Source organism: Pseudochaenichthys georgianus, chromosome 15 (assembly GCF_902827115.2).
Source record: "Pseudochaenichthys georgianus chromosome 15, fPseGeo1.2, whole genome shotgun sequence".
In the NCBI taxonomy this organism is placed as follows: domain Eukaryota; kingdom Metazoa; phylum Chordata; class Actinopteri; order Perciformes; family Channichthyidae; genus Pseudochaenichthys; species Pseudochaenichthys georgianus.
The window spans coordinates 28,673,013-28,685,176 of NC_047517.1; the positions used below are offsets into that span (position 1 = coordinate 28,673,013).

The 12,164-nt window shown below is 42.7% G+C and overlaps 1 protein-coding gene across 1 annotated transcript; it reads right to left on the reverse strand.

The window, feature by feature from the left end:
* Positions 1 to 630: 630 nt before the first annotated feature.
* On the reverse strand, positions 631 to 11,862 carry LOC117459423 (uncharacterized). Its single transcript, XM_034100203.1, has 7 exons — positions 11,667 to 11,862; positions 11,372 to 11,430; positions 2,436 to 2,572; positions 2,174 to 2,264; positions 1,315 to 1,480; positions 1,074 to 1,144; positions 631 to 945 (listed from the first exon to the last, which is right to left on the reverse strand). Exons 1-7 carry the CDS (start codon positions 11,860 to 11,862, stop codon positions 631 to 633), a joined length of 1,035 nt encoding a protein of 344 aa, XP_033956094.1.
* Positions 11,863 to 12,164: the final 302 nt, after the last annotated feature.

Below are 12,164 nucleotides of genomic sequence, written 5' to 3' on the forward strand. Positions count from 1 at the left end.
GGGTGGGGGGCGAACGCAGTAACCTCTCCGCCAACGCCAGTCACCCCCGTCGTGCGGGCCGGATGAGAATGTCTGGCGGGCCGGATGTGGCCCGCGGGCCGCCAGTTGGTGGTCACTGTCTTACAGGATCATCTGTAGGCACCGCAGACAGTATTTCTTGCTTAACTTGGTAGTGCAGTCCAGTGGGAAGTTCTTCCAAATCACTAACAATTGTTGAAACAAAACTACTTGCCATAGTACTTCCTTGGAGTTTAGCAACAATTGAAGCACAAATATTTTTGGTATGTTCTTGTGATGTGATCCATTGTCCTCAAAACACCCAGCATTTATGCCATGTGTGACATTTGTTTGAGCAACATGTGAAGTACCTTGGAGACTGTGACAAATAGGTAGAAATGACGGAGAGTTTGCTGCATCACCACTTTGACATAAATCCCTCTCATGAACACTATTTAAATGTTTTTTGAAACCTGAATATGATAAAAACTGACGCCTACAACGATCTTGTGCACAAACCAACTTAAACCTGCTGCTAGGATAGAAACTGTGATCGATTCTTAAATGGCTTACCAAGGACTGGCAAGTCTTGTGTACAGCTTGACATATGAAACACTTGTACATGTTTTGATCCTAGTTCAAGAGTTTTGCCCGCAACTCACGGATTCTGGGAGACTCATCTGTTGTGTTGATGTCGATGTTGTATACTGTTGTCTGGACAAATGTGTACAGCGGGACCAACGACTCCTCGTAGGACAGGTTGAACACATAGTGAGATTTGAACAGTTCGTCAAAAGCACCCAATGAGCTGGTGGCTTGGCATGGTATGAGCGGTTTGTCGATTACAATGTAGAAGGTGTCAATCCGGTTCCGGGTTCGGCCAGCAGCCAGGATGTACGGTTGTTGACCCTTTCTTCCCCGCAGGTGCTCATTGATGCTGCAGCACGTCTGAAAATCAGAAAAACATGAACACCGTAAAGTAAAAGGTTGGATAGTTATCCAGCAATGTTAAAATGTTCAGTTTAGATTTCGCCTCCCTTTTCTTGCTGGGGGAAGAAAATATGAGACATGCATACCTTGTGGAAGTGGACCATTTTGTCCACTGCATCACTGGGACTGATCTTGGTCCTCTTCTGTCCAGCAGTGGGTGGCAAGAGATAGAGGAGCAGCAGCAGACAAGCCATGTCACTGTCCCAGCCTATCAGGAGGAGAAATCAGACAACAACAAAATGTCAGTGTCTACCTCAAAATGCACAAAGTAAAGAGCACTAGCTATTTGGAATATAACCAAGGCTGCATGTAGCTTACTGGTGTCATCGTTCTCTGCAAGTGTCTCAGCAGCGTTCAGAAGTCGACACAGCTCTGTTGACTGAGTCAGATGTTTGGCTTCTTTGATAATCTTGATCTTGAACGCAGTGTCCCACTTCTCAAACATCTTGCAGGCTGTTTCAGTACCAAACAGCAGCAGGAAGTTTTGAGTTAGCTGTTGATTATACACAGATGCAAATATATTAAGCATTTAATTGCTTGCACCCAACCAAATTAAAGATTAGAGTTTAAAGACTGGACTTTAAATTAGTAAAATGTAAAACTCACCAGTCCTTTGACATCTAACAAACGTGGAAATGTTTTAAAGACATCTGCAGTTCGCTGTGGGTCACGCACTAAGTCCTGGCGATGTTGTAAGGTTATTTTCATCTTCTCGAACACACTTGCTTCATCGGGAGAGTGAACAAGAAAGGATAACGCCTCCCTGCAAGCATCTCCATCAAGCTGATGAGGCACTGTGGGTGCTGATCTTGGGCGGTTCGGTCCTTGTGCTTGAGGAACTGTGGCTGGCACAGCCTGTTGACTGCGTGTTGTCCGATTCTTTCTGGACATGGTCCTGGGGCGCCATGATAAATATTCTGTGTTTTTTTCCCCATCGTAGAAGTGCTCCTGTTAAGACATTTTAAAAAATATTAGAAAGGTCTATCACTCATTTATCTTTAAGTTTTTCTGCAACATTATTACTAACTTCAAATGTTGTAGCATAATATGGCGTGCATTTTTTATATCAGTATTAAAGAGAAACCAAATATGACACCAGATTTTAAGAAGTAACGTTTAATAAGTAACTCAATCATATAAACTTAAGTCCAAAGCTGCGATTAAAAAAAAAAAAGTTTAAACTTACATAGCCTTTTCGAGAAAAGGGATCTTTCAGGGACGGAAAGAGACTAATGATTCCCAGGGCATACTTCTTCTGTTTACGGGAAGGAATCCTCCTTTGGAGCAAAGACAAAACAAAAACTAAATCAAAATGCCCCAGTAATGTTGCTAGCTCCACAGCTAAGTTCCTTCAATGCCACACGTTTAGAACACCCATTACCATACTTCTTAACAAACCATTTTAGTTAGATTTTTTTTTAAGAACAATGCGTTTCAGAAATACTTACCCATGCATTTCAGTCATATGGCTAGCCAATATGTTGACAAGCTGTCTCCGAGTGCTGTGCTTCAGTGAATTTTCTGACTTGTACTCTTCCAGGACATCATCACCTCCAGGTTTCTTAAGCAAAGCACTTTCTACCATCTGCTCACACAAGAGATATACAGTAGTTAAGATACAGCACGTCGGCCGCGCAAGACAATGACAGTGTCAACAAACGTGAAGTTCGAGCCACCAAACGAGTTGCTTCAGCTGCCGAGAGAGAGGTAAATATTGCAGCACTACCAGATTACTAGCTCACACATGTATTTACTGACACAGTGTGACCTTATTAATTAACGCAATCGCGTCCAAACTAAATGGTAGCTATTATTATGACGCACAATAGAGAATTGGGGGTGTTCTATAGCTCAACTAATTAAACTGGCATACACAAGCTCATCTGTCGAAAACAGCCCTAAAAAGGCTAGTATTGCTATTGATGGATGGTATTGCAGGACCCAGAGCGCACGGAGCACAGAGCGGACAGCAGATAACGGAATTGCAGTTGTATTGCTTATAGATTATCAGAACATTTCAAAGGGGACACAGCCCCATTGGATATTAACCTATGGATTAACTACATCATCGTTTTTATCGTTGTAATGCCATTGAAGACCAGACAATGAGGAAGGTAAGCCGTTAGCCTGGCGTATGTTAGTACCTAGCGCCACTTGTTTTGATGTACGTTTTAACCTCGCGAGTTTGTATCTTCCAGTGTTGAGGTGGGCACCGTTAGATTCTGTGTCTCCTTGCGATCATAAACGATGTGTTGGATGTGCGGCTAGGATAAGTAATAAGGGAGCTATCGGTGCAGTAATAGGTTAGCATTTTCGCTCGGGGCTAATTCAGAGGCTCACTGTTAGCATTGTGTTTTTTAAAATGTTTTATTCCGGATCGTATGCCACTCTATTCGACCGAATCGGTTCATAAGCATAGGCCATGGGATGCCTGGTAACTGTAGATGCTTCCACATCAATGTCATCTCCCGACGAATAGTCAAATTCATCGTTCAAAACGTCGATCTCATTGCGAAATTCCTCCATCGCTGCCATATCTGCTACGTTGTGTTGACTTTCGGTGGAGCGAAAACACAGCCAGTGACGTCACCATTTGGGACTCCCCTAATGGCGGCGGCCTGGTCCCGGAATTCCCCACCCGGCCGGCGGATAATTAATTTTCTTTTGGCGAGTAATATCATATACAATAAATATTACGATCAATATCCATTGTAAAATGAATAAACTACCGGAATATTATAACTGTAATTGGTGTTTCCTTTCCCCTTTCCCCTTTTTCCTACTCAGTACCCCCTCCCTCTTCCTTCAAGGAACGTCTCTTTCCCCTGTTACCTGGTCTCTTATTATCTATGGCAGTGGTTCTCAAATGGGGGTACACAGACCCCTAGGGGTACTGCAGGGGGTACGTGAGATTTATTTTTATGTTGATGGAAAAAAAAATACCAATTTTAACGAAGTTTGAGCAGTGGGTTTTATATTAACAGAGTTACACATATTTCAAAACGCGAAGTGTAATAACTGCAGTGGCCTTCCTGTCACTGAGAATAACAAAGATCCTCAGTGAAGCACAAGCCCATGTTTCTCACTATATTGTAAGTACAACTTATTAAAAAGATCAGTTCAATGCAACTAATGTCGTCTTAGTGTTATTGCATGATGTTAAAATTGGTTTGCCATGAATTTAGTGATGGATTGTAAACATTTGAAATGTAGCATTTAAGTGTTTCTCAGTTACAAGGTTGTTGTTTTAATAAATCAGACACCGATGGTGCAGCACTGTATGTACCTCTTTATATAGGCATTTATTGCCTAACAAATTGTTTTTGTGCTGATCAGGGGGTACAATTTTTTTTTCAAAGGGGGTACATTATTGAAAAAAGTTTGAGAATCACTGATCTATGGCATAAGCAATACTGGACGAAGAACAATATCTTAATTTCTGAGGTTGTGGTGCTTTTCATTTATCACACCAAACTTGTTCAAACAATCCATGCCACATTACACATTTAAACATGAACAGCTTAACACACCAAGTATGGCTGAGCGATATGGATAACAACAAAAAAATCACAATATCTTTGACTTGAATTTTCACACACTTCATCAGATGTGGACGACTATAACGCTTGCTGCATTATTTAATAATGCGAAGACCCGCCCCTACTGTGCTTCTCATTGGCCCTGAAAGAAGAAAAACCTGGAATGTGCATCCATGTGGTGTTTGTCATCTTTCATAAAGTCGGAAAATTAGTGACTTTATTTACCATGTGTTTGTCAGAAGCTGATCAATGACAATATCCACTAAAAGATGTAAACAACGAATGCCAGTACTATATTATTTACATCGAGAGATCCTCCTCAGTCCTCAGTGTTTACAAGTGGATGGCTGTTTGTGTCCAAATGATGGCAAACGGGGAATTTCGAGGATCACCTGAGCACCACAAGCCAAGCTCCGCAGCGCCAGCGGAATGTAACACGTTGTTCAGTTCACCTTCACCAGAGAGGCAGGACAGTGACCAAGAAGTGCAGTTAAGGTAACGTTAGTAACTGAACGTAGGAATAAAAGTCCATAGGGGTAGGCGTATGTAACATATTAGTGCTTTCAATGTATTAAGTAGTAGTACATTAATTGGTTAACTGTTAGCTGAATTAGCTAAGATAGCTAGCTAACTACGAAGCACGTGTTGCTAGCTAACCTTAACCTCACTAATGGGGTATGTAAAAATTAAGCTAGAGAAAAGTTGAGAAAAGTTCAACTTTTCAAGCGTCGACGGAAGCGCCAGGCAATCAAATCATATGCCAGTACAAGCGCTAGCCAATCAAACCACGTGCTTGTGTGTCCGGGGCGGGAGATTAATATTGTGATTGGTTGTTGGTCTCACGCCAGACCACCGGCAAGCTTCAACAAGGCTGCCGTGCGGACGTACCGTGGCCGTTTCTCAATCTCAAGGATACTAGCTTCCAAGCCAATATTTCAAGGATGCTACTTCATCGAGTGCCGCCGAAGGACTGTTCCAATCTCCAGCATACTTGGAATTCCACCGAGGCCGCGTCCTTGGTTTGGGGGAAATTTCGAGGCTGCACATGGGTAGACTTCGCGTCTTTAAAATCCCCACAATGCTTTGCACACGGACCAATTTCAAAAACCCTTGAGGAGAATGGCTGAACCGACGCAGCACACATTTAAATGTAAGTATGTAGTGACAACGGCGTAGAACATGTGTTGGTAAATATGTTACTTTGTTACATTTGTTTGTTATCACCAAAAATGTGTTCATTTTCATTTCATTTTCATTTCATTTTCATTTCATTTTCATTTCATTTTCATTTCAAACCTTTATTTAACCAGATTGGTCCCATTGAGATCATAGATCTCTTTTTCAAGGGAGACCTGCAGCATATAGGTTCCACATGAAACATAAAACAATAAAGTAGGGATGCACGATATTGTTTTTTTTAAACCGATACCGATAACTTCCTGCTTCTCAAGACCGATACCGATAATAAAAAATTAAAAATTAACGCCACTAATTATTTTAACGCATGTGTATTTTTTTTCCTTGGCCGCCCCGTAGTTTCAGAGCGCATCGAGTTTAAAATACCATCTACAAGCTGATGCTGACAGCCCCGCTTCTGCCGCCCGCTTGTGGCAGACCACACTTCCACGCTCACCGGCAGGCACCGACTGGCCATCTGGAGGACCGGGAGGGTGTGTGTATGTGTGGCCCGAGCGAGCGAGAGAGAGACCTTACGTGCATTGTTGTTGTTAGCATCTGGTGCTAGCTAGCTGCGCTAACGGATATAAGGAGCTGTTTAAATGAAAACAGAGGAGCGACATTTCGTCACAACTGCGCCGAGCACTTGACTTTATGCAGGAAGCCAGACAGTGGGACATTGTACGAAAAGTCAGTACGGATAGTGCGCAACATGATTGTGTTACAACCCGGCTCCTGGGCTGCAACATAAAGCGGGGAGGCGAGACGAGGGGTATGATATAATGTTCATTTATTCAAAACAAACAAACAAACAAACAAGCAACAAGAACCAGCAACAGGTCCCTGACGCTGGCACAGGACAAGTGCCCAGAGGAGACAGAGCGACGTAACGGCTGGGCTTCTCCTATATCCTTTTCCTTTCCAGGTGCAGCTCATCAGGCAGGTATCCTCCCACCGGTGCGACTCATCAGCCATGAACCTGTGAACACCCACAAAGCACACCCACAACCAGACGGCACCCCACGTGGTGTGGAGGGGTCGTCACAATTGCAGCGTCCAGGCAGCTCCGGTTCGAGCATATGCCTTGAGTTGCACATAGCTCCAACGCCCATACCACCGACCATAGATATATATAAACACTAGATGGCTCACACGCGCTGCTGGCCAATGGAGACCGACGTTGCCACTTGGCCGCCATCTTGCTACAGGCAGTGCTCTCATTCATAACATTATGGTTTACTATTTAAATAACCATAGCTTGCTCAATTTTCAACCGATTTTCAAACGGTTTGGTTTTTTATAAACATCAAAGATGTAGTTATGATACTGCATACTTATAATCATGGACTTTCATATGAAAATAACATTAATCAGATAAAGCAATAGCTATACACACACACAAGGTATTTATATTAAATATTTGCCGGTGTATATATTTCCATTTATTTTATTATATTGTCAATATTTAAAATAAATTATAAATAAATTATAAAATTAAAATACATTTATATTTTATATATAAAAATCGGTCTCATGTTACCACTCTGTAAACCAAGAGTTGTTAATTGAGCAATGCCTTAGCTTGAAGAACAGGGACACAACTAATGACAATAGCATATGTTGGTATATTATTTAGATATTCACACCTTTATCAGAAGAACCAAACCAACATAAAATGTGCTCACAGACAGGCCAGTTCTGTCTAATTTATCACAATTATTTTTGACATGAGATCTTCATATCATCCTAGTGTTGTATTTAGTTTCTAGATTTGTAAACAAATCCAGAACCTTTGAAATATGTTATTGAAAAAAGACCAAGAATAATATAAACTGTACCATATGTCCTTCTTTAGTCCATTTGTGGTTTGTCTTGACTCACCCCGGCTGATATATCACAAAATCCACTGTTTAAATTGTTCCCTATATTGCCCCTATGCCCCTGTAAGGTGTCCTTGGGTGTTATGAAAGGCGGCCCCCCAACATAAATGTATTATTATTATTAAGAAGAACAACTTGGTGTGGTGTGGAGGGGATGTAGGAAGCAGGAGCAGGTGGGGAGAGATGGGGCTTCAAGGTTCAAGGTTATTTGTTTTAAATGTGTCTTGCACACAATAAAATAAAATACAGTATACCACAAAACCAATAAGACACACAGTGACACATGGCACACTAACAATCAATCATCGTCCAGCCTCAGCTTTGGTATTCTTTCACAACCATGTTATGGGTTTATTAGACTGAGCAAACATAAACATATGTGGTGATCCCACGGGTTCTTGTTTGCAGACAGCGGCGATTGGAGCATCCGTAGGCTGCACAAAAGTCCTGCATAGTCAGGTACTTCTGTAAACACAAAGCCAGCAAATTCCTGTATCATAATGCAAGATGTTTTTAACAAGCCAAACCACTTGGAAGAAATCATGTGTAACTTAAGTTATGTTGAAAAGAAAGAGCAGTTCTGCCTCTCCCACTGGTGTAAAGTTGCTGGGTGAACTTTGTAATACTAGGTCTCACTCACAGCCTCTTGTTATTAGCCAGCTAATAAATACAACCACATACAGAAAGAAAAGCTGCAATTTCAACATGTCCAAGCATCCTGTATCATAGCCATACTAATAATGTTTATAATAAACCAAACCGTTTGTAAATCAGTCAAGATTTCAGCGAGTTAAGAGTATTTTTGTGCAGATCACTCACCTTACAACAGCTACCATAACGCGAATCAGAGTAACTGTTGACTGTAGCAAGATGGCGGCCGGTCAGCTACGCTGGAAAATCTCCCATGAGCCATCTAGTGTTTATATATATCTATGCCACCGACGACATGTTTGTTTACTGTCCTGGCTTCACGGCCGCTCACCATTTACGTCACAGCCAGGCATGAGTTAGGGAGCGCTGGATTTGTGAAGAACTCCCCTCTTCCTAAACCACTAATACCACAGTACTGGCAAAACGGGAGGAGCCGAGTGAAAAACAAGCGCCCCTCATCCCAATCCACCCACACCGCAGTATTTTTTTCTTTTTTTTTACCCAAAAAATATATTGTATATTATCGGGGCTATTAATACTGGTATCGGGTTTATCGGGATGACGTCATAATTCCTAATATCGGACCGATAATTATCGGGCCAATAATTATCGTGCATCTCTACAATAAAGGACATTATACATTATATTTACAGGATACATAGTTATAGACATTTACAAGTGCCCATTCCGTGAAAGTAAAGCAAGTTCATAATTAGATAGATATCGTGAGGTATTTATTTTCGGTACAGTTTATGTTGAAACCGTTAGAGAGAGTGGCACACTTGTTAGCCTGTTCCATTCTTCTTCGTTTTCCGAAGCCGTGGCTTGGAAGCATACTTGCTTCGTTTCTGAAGGAAGTGACTTGAAAGTACGCGACTACCAAGCCAGCATCCTCACGATTGAGAAACACCCCCAAACTCACAGTTGGGCGTCAGTCATGTAGAACAGGCAGTAGAGCTGAAGTCCTCATCAGGATGCACACCTTGTTTATGATTCAATACTTATCAGATAAACATTTTTTACTTATTTATTTGAATCCTTTTTTTATATATAACACAAGATGTATGCAGAATCAGCAGTGATGTTGTCACACCAATGGGAGGCAGGCATAGACTACACTAAACTATGCCCAGTCTACTTGAAAAAGTGAGGAGAAGAAGGAAAAGGGCCAGAGGTTTAGGGAATGGGGAAGAAAATAAAAATAAAGAAGAAAATACAAAAGCAATTTGTTTATCCTAGAAAGACCAGGAAAAAACAAAATGGTGGCAAGATGGGTTGAGAAGAAAGTGGAGAAATTAAGCTGGTTAAAGAAGTCTTGAAAATAGTCGTGATGTTGATTCGATATAATCAGTAGTGATGGCGAGATGAAGGCTTATGAAGCTTTGAAGCTTTCCAGACAATTGGTTCGCAAAAGGGTTCATCTCATGAGGCTTCATTTTGAGCTGAAAGTGTGTAAAACAGGCCGATATATCTCAACTGTGTTCTTATTATACATCCATGCTCGATACACGCTTCACCAAATCTGGATTACTCGAACCACGCTCCGAAGCCGCGGCGCAGTACGTAACATCACTACCAACAAGAAAGCTCTAATAATGGACCAAGTGAAGAGAGTCTCAATAAGGTAAGATTTTAAACGTTTTTCTTTAATGAAGTAGATTTTAGGAGTGCAAATGTTTGACCGTTTTAGAAGGAAGAGGTTTGACAAGTATACAATGGAAGTTTGAGACTAAATCTGTTGTGCTACTTTGACCTAAAGTACTTGATGGATAGAAGTTTTTTGTGTGTAGTAGTGATTATGCCACATGTTGTAAATCTGGGAACAGTGAATGTCAAAGAAGTCTGAGAGAGACAGAATCTTTGCAAACGGAAGCAACAAGGGGAGTTAGCAGGTCCGGCCTTTAATTGAGAAGAGAGAAAGCGAGCTAATTTTCCATCTGTAGTGTACAAGAACAATTGTGACGTTTGATAACCAGATCTATTTAGCAGAGTATAAAGTAGCATCTTCCATTTTAATTGTAATATTTATTCTCAGCATTATCCCAGCAAGATTATAGATCTATGTAAGGAAGCCTGACATATTCTCTAAAAAGTTCAGAATTAGAAAGAGCGTGAACTTTTGCAGTCTTTCACTAGCAGGAACCACGCCACAACAGTGTGATGTTTGTAAGTTTATTGGAGTAACATGTGAATGATATGAGGGGGGTGAAGGGATGATCTGGGAGGATGAGCTGTGGTCCGTGCAGTGGGAGACTCAGAGTGGGGGTTCCGTCTCCGGCATGATCTGCGTGGGCTGATTACGGACCCCCAGACGATAGATACCTGGAATTAAAATGTTAGTATACACACAGTATATAAATATGCATGGTTTAAATATAAATGGTGACGGGCAGAGGATGTTGGGATGAAGGGATGAAGGATGTAGGGATGTTGAGGGGAGGGAGGGAAGAAGGGATGGATGTATCGCTTGGTGTGAGTCGGAAGGGGAACTGTATGGTAGAAGGGAGAGGGAGGGTGGGTTGAAAGGATGGAGACAAGCAGTGGCCGGAAGTTTTGCCGGATATAAGTAGGGGTGGCCGTGGTTCGAGGTGGAGTTTTAGGCGTGGCCATGCTCCTGAACCTATGTTAACAATTCAACCTCATTTCACTAGCAGGAACCACGCCACAACAGTGTGATGTTTGTAAGTTTATTAAAGTAACATGTGAATGATATGAGGGGGGTGAAGGGATGATCTGGGAGGACGAGCTGTGGTCCGTTTAGTGGGAGACTCAGAGCGGGGGTTCCGTCTCCGGCATGGTCTGCGCGGGCTGATTACGGTCCCCCAAAAGAGTCGGATTAAAAGCAGCTGAGTTGAGCGTGTGCATGTCTGACGTCGATTAGATTGTTGCGGATGTAGCGTGGTACGCTTGGGATGACCAGCGGCCGAGGGCCTGGATGGTTTGGATAAGAGATGCCCGGTCTAGCTGCTGTGGACGCTGCGCCGATGCGGGAGAAATGGCTCTAATAATGTTCTGAGAATGCCCCCAAAATGTGCGGGATGTTCTGAAAGTGTTTCTGGACCAGAAACATGTGGCTTGAAAATGAAATGCCCAGAACAAATGACTACATCTTCACTTCTAAATCCAACTAAACATTACCATTGAGGAGTTAGAATGATGCGCGTGCGGTTTGCCCAGAACCGGGCCTCCGTTACACTCTAAAGGGAAAATAAGTTTATGCCATAAATGTTAGGTTGGGTTGTTGGGGCAGGTGCTCCTGGTATGAGCGACGCCGCGGAAAGAGCAGATGTGAATTAGGCGGCAGTTAGAGAGAAAGCAGCCTAGCTCATTGAAGTTATTACACGCCATCCTGCCTCCCTGCGGGTGATAGACGGTTGAGGTCTGAGGCGTTGCATGATAGAGAGGGAAGTGAGTGAGGTGTAGGTGTAAAAACCTGAGCCTCCGAAGCGTAAGGCCATGTCGAGCTCTATGAGGAGGTACTTGTCTAACTCGGTTCTGCGTGTGGGATAGACTAAGTAGATGACGTTGCGGTAAAGGGAAAAAGCTAGGGCGAACTCTGCGGGGGTTAAGTCCTTAGACCTCAGAGCTGATGGATTTCGCAGCTGTACTAAACCAAAGTTGGTCTGCATTTTCCTAGGCTGGCTAGTGTCGATGATTGATGGCTGTAGTAGCTGAGCTAAGTCTAGGACTGAGGAGGCTGGCTGGATGGGTGGTGTTGCTGTGGCTAGAGTGTAGCTGGTTGCACAGGGAGGAAAAACGTTTGGGTGTTGGGGGAGGGGGAAAGGATAGACCAGTTGGAAAAGAAGGTACTGGGTAAGAGTCTGCAAATGGGTTAGCATGTAGCATGGCCCCTTGGGTTACTGGGTGAGGCGCTGTTGCTACGGGGTTAGCTGCTAAAGGAGGAAGGTAAGCAGAAGCTGGGTTGCTGTGG